The following is a 20,772-nucleotide window of genomic DNA, read 5'->3' as shown; positions in this document are numbered from 1 at the left end:
GCCATTCTCAAGTTAATGGTGGTGACCAGGATGTGGGTGGACACACTGTATGTTTTGCCAAGTATTTAAAGGGATCGGATACGGCTCTAAAGAAGGCGAATAATTTTATTATAATGATTACAGAAAACAGGAAATTGTGTGATATTGCGTACACTTTTGCATAATATAGATCACAAAGGTAAAGTACTTACATTACACACTACATAAGAAGAAACTTCACCAGGCGTTACATGCATCATCTGTCCGGAAACATCAGCTGTGAGAAGCAAAACAGCGAAGACAGAGAAACTCCCGGGATCCACACTGTGGTGTCATCGGCGTCCCCTACACAGGTAAACAGGCTTCTGACTTTGCTGTAATCTTCACCAGTCTATATCTCACTTGAAAAGAAATTGCTTGTGTAACCAAATATTACACAAACTCTAAGGGCGGCTTTGCACGTTGCAACATCACACGTGCGATGTCGGTGGGGTCAAATCGAAAGTGACGCACATCCGGCGTCGCAGTCAATATCGTAGTGTTTAAATCCTAGATGATACGATTAACGAGCGCAAAAGCATCGTTATCGTATCATCGGTGCAGGCTCCGACTTTTTCAAAATTACGCTGCCACAACAGGTACGATGTTGTTCCTCGTTCCTGCGGCAGCACACATCGCTGTGTATGAAGCCGCAGGAGCGAGGAACATCTCCTTACCTGCCGCCGGCGGTTATACGGAAGGAAGAAGGTGGGCGGGATGTTTACATCCTGCTCATCTCCTCCCCTCCGCTTTGATTGGCCGTCTGCCGTGTGATGTCGCTCTGACGTTGTACGACCTGCCTCCTTAGGAAGGAGGCGGGACGCCGGCCAGAGCGACGTCGCAGGAAAGGTGAGTGCATGTGAAGCTGGCTTAGCGATAATGTTCGCTACTCCAGGAATCACAAGATATCGCTGCTGCGACGGGGGCGGGGACTATCGCGTGCGACATCGCAGCATCGGCTTGCGATGTCGCAACGTGCAAAGCCCGCCTAATAGGTTCCATTTGTCTAATATGGTATCACTCTACTGAGTGGCCAACTCTTCAGATGTCAATCTACATCGGACAAATATGTCACCGGATGACACTTGCCAAAAGCTCTTGGTTTCAGATGTTTTACCATACTATAAACACGCGCACATTCTCAGTAAACATTGATAAGAAAACTATGTGGTACTGAGTGATACTATAAACATGTATTTTCTCACTAGAACTATAATTAACAGAAAAACAAGCTTAGGCTAAGTTCACACTTCAGTTGTTTTAAATCCGTCAGGTCCGTCAGCAATGGATCAGTCGTTTTCAAGATGTCAACTGATGCAACGGATGTGTTTTTTACAGGATTCCTTTCACAGGAATCCTGTGAAAAAACTGATCCGTTGCATCCGTTACATCCGTTATGCGTCCGTTTTTTGACGGATCAGTCATGATCCGTTTGTGTTTGGGACAGCCCAGGGGGTGTGCCAAACATGCTGGGCATGCTCAGTAGAGCATGACGGAATCCTGCGCTGGATTCCGTCGTAAGACGGATTACGACGGAATCCAGCACCACAGACATACATTACAAGCTTGACGGATGGCAACGGATTCCTGCGGGGCGCGTTTATTTTGACGGCCCGAAAAACATTACATTCTGCGTTGCTACCCACTCGGCGGTCAGTCAAAAACCAGTAATGATCTTATTCCTCCTCCCCCCAGGGAGAGATGGAACAGGACTGTGATGAAACCCACAGATAAAGACAGAAAAGGGAAAAATCAAAATTCTGTCACACAGCACACACACACACATACAGAAAAAGACAATAATTTAGGTCAAAAACAAGAGCAGGAAGGAAGTACATAAAGGAAGGAAGATCAAAAACAAGAGCAGGAAGGAAGTACGAAAAAAGTATAAGTTCATACACAAAAATATCCAGCTCACCACTTCTAGAGTCTAAGGTGTTTCACCATGATGTCCGCACAGTTTATCCCAGGTTTGCGCATAGCGAAATCCATTTATAAGAGCAAATCCAGCAGACCGCAGGCAGGGATATATAAAATATCCATTTATTACAAAATTTTAAAATCAGCAGTACAGGCGTTCACAGCACACAAGGTTAACGATCCAACGCGTTTCGACAATTAGCAAGTCGCTAAATCTTATTCATGACGTACAAGACTTGTGTTGGATCGTTAACCTTGTATTCTGTGGACACAGGTACTGCTGATTTAAAAATTTTGCAATAAATGGAAGTATTATATATCCCTGCCTGTGGTCCACTGAATTTGCTGTTATAAATACAAAAAAAGGGGTAAACTTCACAATCCCACCAAGCAAAAAGCACCAATAAACACAACTTTCACCAGAGAACGTCTGGGACACCACACCTCACAGACCAACACAGAATAAGCTATAGCTGGCATGGGTAGAAGTATTGCACCAATATAAATAGGAGGGGACCAGATATGATAGGCCTCCCCACAACATGTGATTAATGGAGTAAGCAGACTAGTAGAGATTAACTCTTGCTAGCCTGCCTATGAATCAGCACACAGCAGGTCGACATCCGAGTCTGCCTATGTTGATCCCAGAGAAACCATTTGGTGGAGTGTCAGAATCTGCAATGTGAACAGAGTCCAATGCCGCCATGACAGTCGGCTAAGTCTGTGTAAAGTTCTGTGTGACACTAAGATGTATATATCCCTTTTTCAATTGGCAGATCTCAGATTGTTCTTAAAAAATAGAAAAAAAACGAGCAAGCATAAATTTGTTCTACTAATTACGCCAATTTCGGCCATAAGTATCTGTATGAGTGATGATGGCGCCACTTTCCTTATTTTGATCCCTGACTACTTTTTTGCTCACTTTTAAAAATAGTGAGGCAAATCTTTAAAAAATTTTTTTTAAAAATATAAGGATAAATTCCCAAGGGCTATTCTGTACATTGGGATTTGATATTCATTACAATGATAAACTATGAGAGCACTCCCTGTGGTTGGGTATTTTATGCTGTAGGGAAGAAAAATTAGCAAAATTAGAAGTCTACTTTGATCAAAGATCATCTTTTGTTAAAATGTTGCTATATGGCATAGTGTAGCGCCAGTGTCTCTGCAGAGAGGCCGACTTACCACCCCGCGTCATCCCCCGCTGCCGTACAGCCATCCACGTGCTCTGCTGCCTCCTTCCTCTCATGAGCTCCCAGGGTTCCCTGGGAGTTCACCTAAGATGTGCTAGCACACACCTGCCCTCCTCTTAAAGGGCCGGTGTGCCTCTCAGCCTATGACTGAGAGGCATTGTGTATTTAAGTCTCCCGCCCATTAGGGAAGGTGCCTGAACAATGCATCTAGTTAGTCAATCACTCTCCAGTCTGCTACCTAGCTAGTTGTCAGGTCCTGAGCGCCTGTCCAGTTAATCCTGTGTCCGTCTCCAGTACCTGCCTTCCCATACCAGTGTACCCTTGCCGTGCCCATGACACACCCCAGGGCTTTGGGGTACTCGGTCTCAGGCAGTAAATTTACTGGGACAGTTCACTGGGTGGCCATTGCCCAGTTCCGTGACCCTGGGGGTCGCTTAAAAGGGGTTATGTACAGGGGAATAATAATAAAGGTTTTGTTGTGACGGCACTTGCGGGTTGCGGCTATATGGATTGAACCACCGCTGCACAGTCTCTCACCGCTGGGGCTGATGCGGTGCTCTGTTCCTGTCCCAGGTTCTCCCATCACTGCTGGCGCCCCGGACTTTACGGTGGGTGAGGTCCTGGATGGTCCCCTCACCGTTCAGATTTTATCAGGTCTGCCTGGAGTGTTTGCCTGGCCTAGGGCTCTGCACCTGCAGCTGCATCATATGGTTCCAAGAGTACGCCATCGTACTCCTTCGGCAACTACATGCCTGTGCCTGACAGGTCACTGTTATTCTCTCCCGTTGGTATGGTTATGTCCGTCTCCTTTCACTTCCACTTACTGACTGCCTGACCCCTCCTCCCTGGTCGTCGTCTAGTTGACTGGATTGGTTTCACCCCTAGGTGGCCATCCATTGAGTCCAACCCTAGCCCGTCACCAGTCCTTGGGAAGGGAAAAACAGAGATTATATGAATGTTTTGGTGTTACCGGCACTGGTCTTCGGGTCCCTGGGGGTAGGCCCTGCATCTTTGACAGGATGCAGTTCCTTGTAGCTCCTGGTGGCTTCAGGGGCGATTCACCCACCATTCCTGCCCATCCAGCTTGCCTCAGTCACCCCACCTGTTCCCGTCTAGTCCCGAGTCCATCACCTGTCCTGGGGTTAATCTGCCACAGTCCCGGTCACTTGCCTGAGAGTGGTACCTGGCGTCCACCTCGTGGTGGGCACTTAGTCAAGTCCCTCCTATTAAGAGGTAAGCCCGGGTTCCCCCTGTGGACCAGTGGGTCCACTAATCCCTCTCGCTGCCTCTACACTGGCCGAGAGCGTTACACATAGCAGAATTGATCAGATGCTAGTTTTTGTTTTGGGGACGCACCCGCCTAAGGTATCTAGTGACCATGTGTAATGTGAAAACCTGATGAAAAGCCTACAATGCATTTCACATCTAGAAAGGATTTAGATGTGACAGGTCTGCAGCGGGTCTGGCAATGGGGACCGACGCTTGAAAAGAAAGATCCCGTTAAGGCGGAGGCCCTGGGGTCTGTATGTGAACTCTGCCATTATGCGACTATAACAAGCCTCGTGACCTCTGCGCACTTCACAGGACGCATCTGTAAAACTGGTGAACGGCGGGGACCGCACACAAAACCAGATGTGTCTGTGAGCTAAACCTTCTCTGGAGCATAAATCACTTGTCACTTGCACTGTGTGTTTTTTGGATTCATTCCATCTGTCAATAAGGAGGAAAATACTTTAATTATTGTGGATTTTCTGTAGAAAGAAACAGTTATATTAGAAATTCTGGGCGCATGGCGTACAACGCCCCCCTGTAACCTGAGTAATATGAAAAAAAAAAATTAGTAGGTCATAGGAATGAAGGCTTTCCTCTTAAAGGGTATGTCCACTTACGATCAATATAAGTTTTTAGGTCCAAATTTTGTACTGAGCAATTTCATAATATATCTTTAGAACACTTATAGCTCCTTTTTCCCTGACGCACAGCTCCAAAAGCACTGCCAAATTAATATAACTATTCTCACTATCGGCAGCTACCACTAGGGGGAGCTCACTGAAGACAGTGTCATGCTAGTGGAAGTACCAAGTGAATGGCAAAAGGAAAGGGAAAACCTGTGCCTACGGAAGGGGGAGATGGTGACCCCTGATCAAGCCGACCGCCAGACCTGGCTTTCCTCACTACCCTAGATAGGATCTGCACCTATGCGCCGAGCAGGATACCTAGCCGTTGCTGACCCTGAAGTAGGCCAGGGAGCAGATAGGAGGAGCGCTTAGTAAACCCCACAAAGCACTAAAGAGGACACAGGGATAATAAGCAGGGTAAGTCAACGAATAACTTATCTCCAGATGACTCAGGGTGAGGAGCTGCAACAACAAAAAAAAAGTTTCTCCAGATGTATACAAGCCAACTGCTTGCACTGAAGACTTGTTAAGGGTATAAGAGCTATCACCAGCACACAGTAAGGGGGAATGAGGGTATTTAAAGACACCAAGGGTAGTGCTGATGGAAAACAGCAAAAAGGGTGAGGAACTCCACAGGGTCCTAAATGGAAAGGGATAAAAATCAAGCAGAGGAGATAGATAGGATACCATATACACCATGCAGGAATAATAGTAGGTCAGGGAGCAGTTTACACCGCCAAACGCTGTGACATTCTATAGCCGGGCACCATAGGACTCTGTCACCCGTGACACACCCAAGACAGATAGATTTATTATAGATTTTAATAGGAGTTGTATAACTCTGCCTACAGTGAGCGCCCCCTAGTGGTGGCTGCAGGCAGGTAGGACGTTATTACTTTTCTTCTATGGGAATATATGGGGTTTAGAGAGAAAGGGAGCTCCAATTCAGATGGAGATATATTATAAACTGAATCTGTAGAATTTTGTCATCAAATGTGGATATTCATTTTAAAAGCAACCCCCCAAAAAAAAATCACCAGTAATGTAATTTTAGAAAAACAGTTTGACAACCAACGTGGCCATTAACAGCGTTCCGACAGAGATTGTCATAAAAATGAAGCTAATCCTTAATTTAAAGTGTCATCGGTCGTAAAGTATTCGTCGAAGCCTGTGGACCTTTAGCCTTGGCTAATGCAGATGTTAGCCTTCCACCAAGAAGCAAATTGGAGATATAACTCTAAAAAGCAGTTAGACAAAAGCCCACAAGGGGCACACGCACTAGTAAAGGGAAATCAGCAAGCCTAAGGGCGGCTTTGCACGTTGCGACATCGCACGTGCGATGTCGGTGGGGTCAAATCGAAAGTGACGCACATCCGGCGTCACATTCGACATCGTACTGTGTAAATGCTAGCTGATACGATGAACGAGCGCAAAAATGTCGTTATCGTATCATCGTTGCATTCACCGACATTTCCATAATGCCGGTGCCCCGACAGGTACGATGTTGTTCCTCGTTCCTGCGGCAGCACACATCGCTGTGTATGAAGCCGCAGGAGCGAGGAACATCTCCTTACCTGCCGCCGGCGGCTATGCGGAAGGACGGAGGTGGGCGGGATGTTTACATCCTGCTCATCTCCGCCCCTCCGCCGCTATTGGCCGCCTGCCGTGTGATGTCGCTATGACGCCACACAACCCGCCCCCTTAGGAAGGAGGCGGGTCGCCGGCCAGAGTGACGGTCGCAGGGCAGGTGAGTGCATGTGAAGCTGGCGTAGCGATAATTTTCGCTACGCCAGCTATCACACGATATCGTATTTGCGACGGGGGCGGGGGCTATCGCGTGCGACATCGCAGCATCGGCTTCCGAAGTCGCAACGTGCAAAGCCCGCCTACGTCTTAACCAAGAAGTCAAGTCTGAACAGGGGAGTGAGCGAGCTGTAAACAGGTGGAAGCACCAGGGTCAGGAGACAAGAGGTCATGGTAAAAGCCAAAAAGAGGATGCAGAGCCGTGGTCAGGAAACGTTACCAAGGTCAGAGGCCGGGGAGCAAGTCAGAACAAAGGAGGGGGAGGGAACTGAGACACAGAACGGGACTGGGGTCTGGGACACAGGGCAGACAAATAGTATAAAGAAAACGGAGGTCAGGGAGAGGTAAGCTGGGTAGCGGGATGGATCAGGGCTAACTCACAAGAACCAGGAGCAGGAGCTATTACTGGCGGCGTTCCGGAGGTCTCCACACCATAATAAAGCGGCGTGAGTCCCGGAGTGAGGCACAACAGAACAGACTCCTCCCACCTAACTTAACCCCGGCAGGGCCAAGCTACACACTATTATTTTTTTAAAAGATTTTCCAGGTTGGAAAGAAGCTGAGTATAACTTTATGTGCACAGCATAAATGTTTCCACTGCTTCAGATTTGACAATTGCTCCAGTTATAAATCATGAGTGCACTCCCTGTGGTCAGGAGGGGTATTACAAGGTATTTTTTTTATAAAATATTCCCAAGCCAAAATTTTAAAAAAAAACTAAATAGAGAGATCTCATTTATGATGCTATGAAAGTCCTATGATCAAATATTTTTTGTTTACATATAGAAATATCGATAATTTTATGGTACAAAAATGTTAGTTTTTGTTTGATAACGTACAGAAAGTCGAAAAATCACTACAAATGATCTACAAAAAAAAACTTCTTACCATCCCACTCGGGCACATACATCCTGAGATACATTTCATGCCCATGCATTCCCAGTCATAGTTTGCACAGGTTTTGGCGCACTCTATCCCTTTAATTGTTGGGTCATCCGGAGAACATACTACTTTTTCCATGGGAGGCCGACAATCCGCACTTCTCTTTACTGGGAATAAAAAAGGAAGAAGAATGAGTTGGTTTCGGGTCAGAGAGTAGCCAAGGAATAACAAGGCAAATCTAGCATTCAAAACTCGCGAAAATCATCAAGGCGGCCATATTGGTTCTAATTCAACTCTTCCAGACACAATTAAAGGGGAAAAAAAAGGAGAAAAAAAGGAGAAAAAAAGTGCTCTATAAATCCAAATCTATAGGTTAATAGTTAGTTGAGTACTGTATATATTTAGACTCTGGAATATTTTTTCTGGTCCATGAAAAGGACATTCCACTGAAAGAAATTATACCTTTGTTTTTTTATTTTATATATTTTTTTTCATATTTTTAATTTAGTTTTTATATATGCTATTTATGTTTACTTTTCGTTTTATATTTTTATACTAGCTGTAGTACCCGGGATAGTAACTGTCTCTCTGTCTCTCTCCCAGTCTCTGTCTGTGTGTCGCTGTCTGTCTGTCTCTTTCCTTGTCTGTCTGTTTCTATCTCTCTGCATTTGCATCAGAATATCTGTCTCAATCTCTGTATCTGTCTGTCTCTCTCTCTGTCTCTTTGCCCAGCTGTCTCTTTGCCTGGTCTGTCTCTTTGCCTGGTCTGTCTCTTTGCCCGGCTGTCTCTTTGCCCGGCTGTCTCTTTGCCCGGCTGTCTCTTTGCCTGGTCTGTCTCTTTGCCCGGCTGTCTCTTTGCCTGGTCTGTCTCTTTGCCTGGTCTGTCTCTTTGCCCGGCTGTCTCTTTGCCCGGCTGTCTCTTTGCCTGGTCTGTCTCTTTGCCTGGTCTGTCTCTTTGCCCGGCTGTCTCTTTGCCCGGCTGTCTCTTTGCCTGGTCTGTCTCTTTGCCCGGCTGTCTCTTTGCCTGGCTGTCTCTTTGCCTGGTCTGTCTCTTTGCCCGGCTGTCTCTTTGCCTGGTCTGTCTCTTTGCCCGGCTGTCTCTTTCTCCGGATGTCTCTTTCTCCGGCTGTCTCTTTGCCTGGTCTGTCTCTTTGCCTGGTCTGTCTCTTTGCCCGGCTATCTCTTTGCCTGGTCTGTCTCTTTGCTTGGTCTGTCTCTTTGCCCGGCTGTCTCTTTGCCTGGTCTGTCTCTTTGCCTGGTCTGTCTCTTTGCCCGGCTGTCTCTTTGCCCGGCTGTCTCTTTCTCCGGATGTCTCTTTCTCCGGCTGTCTCTTTGCCTGGTCTGTCTCTTTGCCTGGTCTGTCTCTTTGCCCAGCTATCTCTTTGCCTGGTCTGTCTCTTTGCTTGGTCTGTCTCTTTGCCCGGCTGTCTCTTTGCATGGTCTGTCTCTTTGCCCGTCTGTCTCTTTGCCTGGTCTGTCTCTTTGCCTGGTCTGTCTCTTTGCCCGGCTGTCTCTTTGCCTGGTCTGTCTCTTTGCCCGTCTGTCTCTTTGCCCGGCTGTCTCTTTGCCCGGCTGTCTCTTTGCCTGGTCTGTCTCTTTGCCCGGCTGTCTCTTTGCCCGGCTGTCTCTTTGCCTGGTCTGTCTCTTTCCCCGCTCTGTCTCTTTCCAGGGCTGTCTCTTTCTCCGGCTGTCTCTTTGCCCAGTCTGTCTCTATGTCTGTCTGTCTTTTTCTGTCTCTCTCTATCCGTCTATCCTATCTTATACTAACAGTTTATTTTGTTCCTATAGCAACCACTGACAGTTGCTATTTATAGTCTACTATAGCTCCCAGCTCCATTCAGTTTAATGGCTGTAGGATTTTGTAGCGTAACTGGAAAGCACGGGGTTAAATTTTCCCGCCCAAACATAGTCTATGACGTTCCCTGAGTCACATGGAGTGTCTGTGCAAAATTTTGTGATTGTAAATGCGACGGTGCGGATTCCTTTAGCGGACACACACACATACACATACATACACTGAACTTTATATATTAGATATTTAGATATTTCTGTTGATTAATACTAATTAATTTTTGCTTTATTTAAATTTGGATTTTTTTCTTTTTTGTTTCCTTATATTTTCAGATTTTTTTTCCACATGTTTTACTTATTTATATTTTATCTATTTATGTGATTTTTTTTTTTTCCCCATTTACATCCATCTTTTAAACAAAGAAAATGAGGCCGATTTTTCAGGCTACGGTTCTGGATAGATATGACGGCCAATGTTATATTTATATCTGTATATTATACAGTGGGTAAAAAAATAGTATTTAGTCAGCCACCAGTTGTGCAGGTTCTCCCACTTATAAAGATGATGTCGGCCTGTAACTGACATCATAGGTGACCACAACTATGAGAGGCAAAATGAGAAAACAAATCCAGAAAATCACCGCGTCTGATTTGTAAGATTTTGTTTGCAAATTATGGTGGAAAATAAGTACTCAGTCATCTAAAAATATACAAGATTTCTGGCTCTCACAGACCTGTGACTTCTTCTTTAAGAGGCTCCTCTGTCCTCCACTCATTACCTGTAGTAATGGCACCAGTTTGAACTTGTTATCAGTATAAAAGACACCTGTCCACAACCTCAAACAGTCACACTCCAAACTCCACTATGGTGAAGAACAAAGAGCTGTCGAAGGACACCAGAAACAAAATTGTTGCCCTGCACCAGGCTGGGAAGACTGAATCTGCAATAGGCAAGCAGCTTGGTGTGATAAAATCAACTGTGGGAGCACTAATAAGAAAATGGAAGACATAAAAGACCACTGATAATCTCCCTTGATCTGGGGCTCCATACAAGATCTCACCCCGTGGAGTTAAAATGATCACAAGAACAGTGAGCAAAAATGTCAGAACCACACGGGGGGACCTAGTGAATGACCTGCATAGAGCTGGGACCACCGTAACAAAGGCTACCATCAGTAACACACTATGCACGCCACCAGGGACGCAGATCCTGCAGTGCCAGATGTGTTCCTCTGTTTAAGACAGTACATGTCCGGGCCCGTCTGAAGTTTACTAGAGAGTATTTGGATTATCCAGAAGAGTATAGTGAGAATGTCATATGGTCTGATGAAACCAAAGTAGAACTGTTTGGTAGAATGCTGAGTTGCACCCAAAGAACACCATACCTACTGTGAAGCATGGGGGTGGCAACATCACGCTCTGGGGCTGTTTCTCTGCAAAGGGACCAGGACGACTGATCCGTGTACATGAAAGAATTAATGGGGCCATGTATCGTGTGATTTTGAGTGCAAACCTCCTTCCATTAGTAAGGGCATTGAAGATGAAACGTGGCTGGGTCTTTCAGCATGATAATGATCCCAAGCACACCGCCAGGGCAATGGAGTGGCCTCATAAGAAGCATATGAAGGTCCTGGAGTGGCCTAGCCAGTCTCCAGATCTCAACCCATAGAAAACCTTCGGAGGGAGTTGAAAGTCCATGTTGTCCAGCGACAGGCCCAAAACATCACTGCTATAGAGATCTGCATGGAGGAATGGGCCAACATACCACCAAAATTGTGTGCCAACTTTGTGAAGACTTACAGAAAATGTCTGACCTCTGTCATTGCCAACAAAGGAGATATAATAAAATATTGAGATGAACTTTTGTTATTGACCAAATACTTATTTTCCACCATAATTTGCAAAAAAAAAAAAATCTTCCCAAATCAGACGCGGTGATTTTCTGGATTTATTTTCTCATTTTCTCTCTCATAGTTGTGGTCACCTATGATGTCACTTACAGGCCTCTCATCTTTATTAGTGAGAAACACAATTGGTGGCTGCCTAATGACTTTTTTCCCCACTGTATATAATTGTTTTATATTTTTACATATTTGGATATTTTTATAGATTATAGATTATTTTCATTTATTTTTGCTTTATTTTAAATTAGACTCTTAGACCTTTTCTTTTATAATTTATGTGATTATATTTGCATCATGTTTTTTTAAATGGTAAATGTTTGTACTTATTTATATTTATTTATGCAATTGTTTATTCCCATTTAACTCCATCTACTAAACAAAGAAAATGAGGCTAATTTTTAAGTCTATGATTATGGATTTTTTTTATACATATATATATATATATATATATATATATATATATATATATATATATATATATATATATATATATATATATACACATGTTTATTTTTTATGTTTTATTCTTTTACATATTTGGATATTTTTATGGATTATTATCATTTATTTTTGCTTTATTTAAAATCAGATTCTTTCATCTTTTTATTATAATTTATGTGATTATATTTGCATCATGTGTTTGTCATTTTTTTTACTTATTTATATTTTATCTATTTATGTGATTGTTTATTCTCATTTAGATCCATCCATGAAATAATTAGATCCATTCATTAAAAGAAGAAAATGAGGCTGATTTATGCTTATTTTTTATGGATATTTTATATATATATATGCATGTTTATTTTGAATAAATATAAAATTGAATATTTTGAAAATGAGGCTGATTTTTCAGGCTAGATATGCTGGCCAATACAAATTTTTTATCTGCAATATATATATACATATATATATGTATATATATATATATATATATATATACACATATATATATATACATATACACATATATATATATATATATATATATATATATATATATATATAAAATAGAAAAATATAATATTGCAGACAAAAATTTCGCTATATATAATTTATATATATCTATAAACATATATATATATATATATATATGTATATATATATGTATGTATATATATATATATATATATATGTTATACATGTTTATTGTTTACGTTTTACTTTTTTATATATTTGATATATATATATTTATATATTTGATCATTTTTATAGATTATTCCCATTTATTTTTGCTTTATTTAAAATTGGATTCTTTCATCTTTTTTATAATTTATGTATTGATATTTACATGTTTTTTACATTTTTTTTACATTTTACATCTATATCTATTTTTGCTTTATTTAAATTTAGTTTATTTTATTTGTTTGCCTATTTGTTTATATGTTTTTGTCTATACTTCCATCATATTTATTTTCAATTTCTTTACTTATGTCTATTTTATCTATTTATGTTATTGTTTATTCCCATTCCCACGTGGTACTGCTTTTACAAAAAAATATTTTTTTATTTTTTTCTAATTTTATGACATACTGGAATCCATGTATCAGTTAAGCTTGTGTCACTGGAGGTAAATTAAAGGGATCATTTTTACTATAGATACTAGAGATACGGTTGTATAGGTCTGAGTATAACGATAAAAATGATACCAGTCTTGTAGTAATTGGATGTGCCAGCGCTGAGAAATTGAGCTTTGAAGGCACATGCAAATTTGCCTGCAAGTGCAATGTGGGCGTGTCACTTTCCTCATGCACTTACAGGCTAATTTGCATGTGATTTCAAAGTTCTAATTTCTCAGCGCTGGTACATCCGATTACTACAAGACAGGTATCATTTTTATCGTTGTAGTAGGACCTGTACAACCGTAACACTAGTTTCCATTTCCAAAATCATTCAGACAAATCCCTTTAAGTGTTAAATCATTAAAAATATCTGGAATAACATAGTTTACAGCAGATTATGTAATGACTTACCTCTGGCTGACTGACTAAAGAAGGCTTCTGCATAATAGTTGCCTGGTAGATCATTCATGGTGCAATGCATCAGGCCATTCTCACAGTAACTGGAAATGAGTAAAAATTACATTATATTATTATATTATTATAATTGCACTAAATGGGCTGCAGCTGATCGTGATTATTTCAGCCTTTGGCCACCAATTTGCAGCGAGATTTGCTGCTGCGTTTTTCTACCATGGTTGGACATACCCCATAATTGCCAACATCCTTGAATTTTTCAGGACTGACCAGATTTTTCTAATCTAATCCCAGCAAATTTGTGGCTGAATTTGGGAGCTCCCTTTTTTGAGGCTGATTATGTTACTACATGTAAGTATTAAATATGACCACTAGATGTCGCTGCAGGACAGCGGTCTGCACATGCGCTCACACTGCAGACATGTTTCATAGATCAATCAGTAATACATGAATCATCTGGATACATCACTCAACAAGAAAAATAACTTTGTAAAAACATTACATTACTTACTTTGTACTGATCCTTAGTCAAAATATGTATTAAGCTCCAGAGCTGCATTCAAAATTATACACAATTTTTTTTTCTCGGAAACCATCAGCAAGGTTGTTGTCACACACAGTCCTAACAGCTTAGTTGAGTGTCAATATGTAATGTAAGTACACAGTGACTACACCAGCAGAATAGTGAGTGCAGCTCTGGAGTATAATACAGGATGTAACTCAGGATCAGTACAGGATCAGTAATGTAGTCTATGTACACAGTGACTGCACCAGCAGAATAGTGAGTGCAGCTCTGGAGTATTATACAGCATATAACTCAGTATCAGTATAAGATTAGTAATGTAATGTATGTACACAGTGACTCCACCAGCAGAATAGTGAGTGCAGCTCTGGAGTATAATACAGGATTTAACTCAGGATCAGTAATGCAATGTATGTACACAGTGACTGCACCAGCAGAATAGTGAGTGCAGCTCTGGAGTATAATACAGGATGTAACTCAGGATCAGTACAGGATCAGTAATGCAATGTATGTACACAGTGACTGCACCAGCAGAATAGTGAGTGCAGCTCTGGAGTATAATACAGGATGTAACTCAGGATCAGCACAGGATCAGTAATGTAATGTATGTACACAGTGACTGCACCAGCAGAATAGTGAGTGCAGCTCTGGAGTATAACATAAGATGTAACTGAGGATCTACATTAAATATACCATAAATATGCACATCCACATTAGCACGTACCACATGGAATGATGGTCAGAGAACACATCATCTGGTTGGAATAATTCCCCATCATAATAACATGAGCACTCGGACTTGTGGACACATTCTCCATATTCATTGGTGTACAGACCAGGGGGGCAGTAGCATCCTTCCATACACAGCTCTCTGCAGTTGGTGTCAGGTTGAGACAAGGACCTGCAGGTTTGGTTACATGGACTCCCACATTGCTGGTAAATCTTCCCTTCAGAGCATCTGATCGCTGAGGAAATACAACATTGAAATTCCATAGTGAGGTGACACAGCTGAGCTTATTGGAGTACAGGTGTCAGGTTATGGGGGTAAGATTGTACTTATCAGGGAAGTATCCATCTACAAACAAAACTGTCATCTATCACCAAAAATGGATCAACCAAAAACTATTGTTATCTACCAAGCAAAACAGGAAAAATGGAACAGCAGTCATCTATAAAAAAAAAATGGAACAGCTGTCATCTACCAGGAAATATGGAATTCCTGCCATCTACCAGGGAAAATAGAACAGCTGTCATCTACCAGGAAAAATGGAACAGCTATCATCTACCAGGGAAAATGGAACAGCTATCATCTACCAGGGAAAATGGACACCTGTCATCTACCAGGAACAATGGAACAGCTGCCATCTACCAAAAAAGGAACAGCTGTCATCTATCAAAAAAAAAGGAACAGCTGTCATCTACCAAAAAAAATGAACAGCTGTCATCTACCAAGAAAAATGGAACAGCTGTCATCTACCAGGAAAAATGAACAGCTGTCGTCTACCAGGAAAAATGGAACAGCTGTCATCTACCAGGAAAAATGGAACAGCTATCATCTACCAGGGAAAATGGAACAGCTGTCATCTACCAGGGAAAATGGACACCTGTCATCTACCAGGAACAATGGAACAGCTGTCATCTACCAGGGAAAATGGAACAGCTATCATCTACAAGGGAAAATGGACACCTGTCATCTACCAGGAACAATGGAACAGCTATCATCTACCAGGGAAAATGGAACAGCTATCATCTACCAGGGAAAATGGACACCTGTCATCTACCAGGAACAATGCAACAGCTATCATCTACCAGGAAAAATGGAACAGCTATCATCTACCAGGGAAAATGGACACCTGTCATCTACCAGGAACAATGGAACAGCTGCCATCTACCAAAAAAAGGAACAGCTGTCATCTATCAAAAAAAAGGACCAGCTGTCATCTACCAAAAAAAATGAACAGCTGTCATCTACCAAGAAAAATGGAACAGTTGTCGTCTACCAGGAAAAATGGAACAGATATCATCTACCAGGAAAAATGGAACAGCTGTCATCTATCAAGAAAAATGGAACAGCTGTCATCTATCAAGAAAAATGGAATAGCTGTCATCTACCAAGAAAAATGGAACAGCTGTCATCTATCAGGAAATATGGAACAGCTATCATCTACCAGGAAAAATGGAGCAGCTGTCATCTACCAGGAAATATGGAACAGCTGTCATCTACCAGGAAAAATGGAGCAGCTGTCATCTACCAGGAAATATGGAGCAGCTGTCATCTACCAGGAAATATGGAACAGCTATCATCTACCAGGAAAAATGGAACAGCTGTCATCTACCAGGAAAAATGGAACAGCTGTCATCTATCAGGGAAATGGAACAGCTGTCATCTACCAGCCACTCTGTCCTGTATATCCAATATTGAGATGTGTTTGATTTGGCTTCTCCTCCTACTTCGGCTGGTCACGATGGTATAGTTGTATTAGGTTAAACCCTTGACCAAAGTGACTCACAACCATTATACTTACAGCAAAATTCTGGTGATCTCCACTCTATGAGAACGCCTTTCCTGGAGCAGGCCATGGCATAGGTGGAAATAGCTGAGCACATGCATTCCTTCCCATTGGAACAAGAGCAGACGTCATAGCGGCAATTCTTCAGATATGGAAGGGGATTGACCTCACTGTGACAGGGCTGGAATGTGTACTCCATGAGGGTGGAGCAGACTTCCTCTGCATATCGGGCTAAGGGCAATTAGAAAAGACATAGTTATTGCTTAATAATATTTATTTTGGACATGTAGACAATTGTTGACGACAGATCCCATGTGCCTGGTCAGCCGACTAGAGATGAAGAAGGTGAAAAATTTCCATTGCAACATTGTTTAGTTCATATCTGATGGCTATGGTTTGTGAGAGTCTAATATTATTGTCATTTTCACTTTTTGGGTACTTTCTTACTTTCTTATAAACAATGACCCCCCCCCCCCCCCCCGAATATGCTCCATATCCAATGGTGGTCACATAACTAGTGACAGCCTTGGTAAGTTATTTCAAAATGTCAGCCAAAATTACATTCTGATATTCATTGACAACTCAGTGTCTTCTATAAAAAGTGTCAAACACAACACCCTATCCTATACACAGTGATAGCCACAATGCCTTCTCCTATATCTACCGATAGCCACAGTGTCCTCCCCTATTAAGAGCATTTGCCACAATGTTCTCCCTTATTACCAGTGATATCTACAATGTCCTCCTCTATTAACAGCAACATCTACAATGTCCTCCTCTATTAACAGCAACATCTACAATGTCCTCCTCTATTATCAGTGACATCCACAATGTCCTCCCCTGTTAACAGCAGTTGCCACAATGTCCTGCCCTATTAACAGCGATTGCCACAATGTCCTCCCCTATTAACAGTGACATCCACAATGTTCTCCCCTATTAACAGCAGTTGCCACAATGTTCTCCCTTATTAACAACAACATCCACAATGTCCTTCCTATTAACAGCGATTGCCACAATGTCCTCCCCTATTAACAGCAATTGCCACCCACAATGTCCAACCCTATTAACAGCAACATCCACAATGTTCTTTCCTATTAACAGCAGTTGCCACAATGTTCTCCCTTATTAACAGTGAGATCTACAATGTCCTCCCCTATTAACAGCGATTGCCACAATGTCCTGTCCTATTAACAGCGACACCCACAATGTTCTCCCCTATTAACACCAGTTGCCACAATGTCCTCCCCTATTAACAGTGACATGTTCAATGTCCTCCCCTATTAACAGTGATTGCCACAATGTCCTCCCTTATTAACAGCGACATCCACAATGCCCTCCCTTATTACCAGAAGTTGCCACAATGTTCTCTTTTATTAACAGTGACATCTACAATGTCCTTCCCTATTAACAGCGACATCCACAATGTCCTCCCTTATTAACAACGACATGCACAATGTCCTCCCCTTTTAACAGCGACACCCACAATGCCCTCTCCTATTAACAGCGATTGCCACAATGTCCTCCCCTATTAACAGCGATTGCCACCATGTACTCCCCTATTAACAGCGACATCCACAATGCTCTCCCCTATTAACAGCAGTTGCCACAATGTTCTCCCTTATTAACAGTCACATCTACAATGTCCTCCCCTATTAACAACATCCACAATGTCATTCCTATTAACAGCGATTGCCACAATGTCCTCCCTTATTAACAGCGACATCCACAATGTCCACCACCCTTAATAGCAACATCCACAATGTCCACCCCTCTTAATAGCAACATCCACAATGTCCTCCCTTATTAACAGTGATTGCCACAATGTCCTTCCCTATTAACAGAACATCCACAGTGCCCTCCCCTATTAACAGTGATTGCCACAATGTCCTTCCCTATTAACAGTGATTGCCACAATGTCCTCCCCTATTAACAGAACATCCACAAGGTCATCCCTTATTAACAGCAAAAGCAACAATGCCCTCCCCTATAAACAGTGACAGAGACAGTGCCTCTTCCTGTAAGTAATGTCAACCACTCATACACTAAACAAGATACTGACAGAAATGACAATGGATCCCTATAGTATTGAATATTTGCATATATTACAAATAAAAACTTTACTTTTTCTATCAACTCTTTTTCATTTTGCTGGTGAAGCCCCGATCCTGGAGTTCTCTCTTCTTTCACATAGACCCTTACCTTGTCTTGGGTTCAGACTACAAGGATCGGTGTCTTGTTTTACCAGATCGGCACAGTCACCGTTTAGTTTCCAAGAATTTCCAAAGTCTTCCACGTTGGTCTCGACAAGTCCTGAGGGTGTAAGGAAGTCATCACCTTGATTTCCATTGTAGTTCCCGCAAAGGCCACTAGTGGATTCAGCAAAAACTGGAGAAAGCTGGAAGGGCATATCAAGATGAAGATGTTAAAATCATTTTCCAATTCAGAAACACTAATCTTATACCCTCTATTAGCCAAATGTGAGTTAACAAAGGGGGTCCTCTGTTTGGGATCCTCATAATTTAGGCAGAGGGGAGATTGCCAAAAACATCTGTCTTCATGGGGGATCTGTCCTACCTTACAGCCAACCCATTGTGTTCAATGGGTGCTGTGTAATGCTTAGTTTGCCCTCTAGTGGCGCTGTTGGGAAACTGAACGCTTTCTATGCAGCTGGTCACTGAAGGTCTCAGCATGAGGTCACTTTAAGATCAACTTATTGTTAAGTGACCCTTTAGGAACTGTCCAAAGTCAAACACCCCTTTAAAGGAATGTGAGGTCTGAAAATGACCAATTTTTATGATAAGATTAATTTTTTTAAACATTTTGGTGTTTTTTTGGGGTTCTGTTTTTCATATAATGATTTATATTACAAAAAATAGCTGAAATCTTTACATTGACCACTAAGTCTAATATTAGACTCATACTTCCTGTTGTGCACCATTCTCAATAAGTGATGATAGCAGCTCACCTCCTCCTCCTTCCTTCAAAGTGAGTGTCACGGTCGTCTCCCTTGGAGATTAGTGACAGGTTCAGGTTCGGAGTCTCTGCTATATCATCTGAGACTATATACCTTAAATGTGTTTGTTTGTTGTTTTTACTTTTGGCATACATGGGGTTAATATCCGTTTTCTCTGTTTGCAGCAAGCTTATTACCCCTGCTGAGGTGTTTCTGCTGATTACCACTCCCAACCTGGATTAATACCCTCTGCTCCCTACAGAGGGCGCCGGTTATTCACATTTCATTCTGGAGCTTGGCCAGGAGGGTTAATTTTGTGTTGAAGCTGCTCTCTGTTGCATTCTGTGTGAAAGTTACCCGGTTGTTTGTGTCAAGGGAGAAATTTAGGTGAAGATAGCTAATGGTATCTTCATTCAGAATTCTCAGAGGCACGGATCGAATTAGCTAGATATCTGCGCAGATATTACTGAATCAGACAATGATCACACAAAATGTGTTCACCGTATGAGCCAATGCCATAGACTGGACTCGTGTATTGAAAAAGACTCAATTATACAGAATACAACAGTGACCTTGAAACTAGAACAGGGAGTAGGGAGTAGTCAACTCCCCAATTTTTCCCAGTGTGTTATAAAATACCTCTCTGCTCATTATTCCTTCTTTCTGTGTGAAGCCACTAAGGCGGGCTTTGCACACTGCGACATCGCAGCCCGATGCTGCGATGCCGAGTGCGATAGTGCCCGCCCCCGTCGCAGCAGCGATATGTGGTGATAGCTGGCGTAGCGAAAATTATCGCTATGCCAGCTTCACACACACACTCACCTGCCGTGCGACGTCCCTGTGGCCGGCGGCCCGCCTCCTTGTTAAGGGGGCGGGTCGTGCGGCGTCACTGTGACGTCACACGGCAGGCGGCCAATCGGAGCGGAGGGGCGGAGATGAGCAGGATGTAAACATCCTGCCCATCTCTTTCCTTCCGCATATCCTACGGAAGCCGCAGTGAGGCCGGTAGGAGATGTTCCTCGCTCCTGCGGCTTCACACACAGCGATGTGTGCTGCCGCAGGAGCGAGGAACAACATCGGACCGTCGCGTCAGCGTAATCATGGATTACGCCGACGCTGCACGGATGATACGATAACGACGCTTTTGCGCTCGTTAATCGTATCATCTAGGCTTTACACACTGCGATGTCGCATGCGATGCCGGAAGTGCGTCATTTTCAATTTGACCCCACCGACATCGCACCTGCGATGTCGCAGTGTGCAAAGCCCGCCTAAGGCTCCCAATTAACTTTTAAATATATCTCCCTTGTTCATTTGTACCTTGGTTAACTCTTTCTTGTATATACAGTTTAGAATCATATTATGGCGTCTGTGCAATTGTCATATAGACACACAGATAATTAT

General features: G+C 42.6%; 1 protein-coding gene across 1 annotated transcript in view; it reads right to left on the bottom strand.

Annotated features, from left to right (window-relative positions):
• The window catches only part of VWF (von Willebrand factor), a 236,274-nt gene that overhangs the window by 164,617 nt on the left and 50,885 nt on the right, over positions 1 to 20,772 (bottom strand). Inside the window, exons 14-18 of the mRNA XM_075344246.1 lie at positions 18,615 to 18,810; positions 16,431 to 16,646; positions 14,630 to 14,870; positions 13,380 to 13,468; positions 7,721 to 7,881 (exon numbers count right to left, since the gene is read on the bottom strand). Coding sequence (XP_075200361.1) covers positions 7,721 to 7,881; positions 13,380 to 13,468; positions 14,630 to 14,870; positions 16,431 to 16,646; positions 18,615 to 18,810 — 903 coding nt within the window. The remainder of the gene's footprint in view (positions 1 to 7,720; positions 7,882 to 13,379; positions 13,469 to 14,629; positions 14,871 to 16,430; positions 16,647 to 18,614; positions 18,811 to 20,772) is intronic.

This window comes from Anomaloglossus baeobatrachus, chromosome 4 (assembly GCF_048569485.1).
Source record: "Anomaloglossus baeobatrachus isolate aAnoBae1 chromosome 4, aAnoBae1.hap1, whole genome shotgun sequence".
NCBI lineage: Eukaryota > Metazoa > Chordata > Amphibia > Anura > Aromobatidae > Anomaloglossus > Anomaloglossus baeobatrachus.
This window is presented reverse-complemented; position numbering and strand designations above follow the sequence as displayed.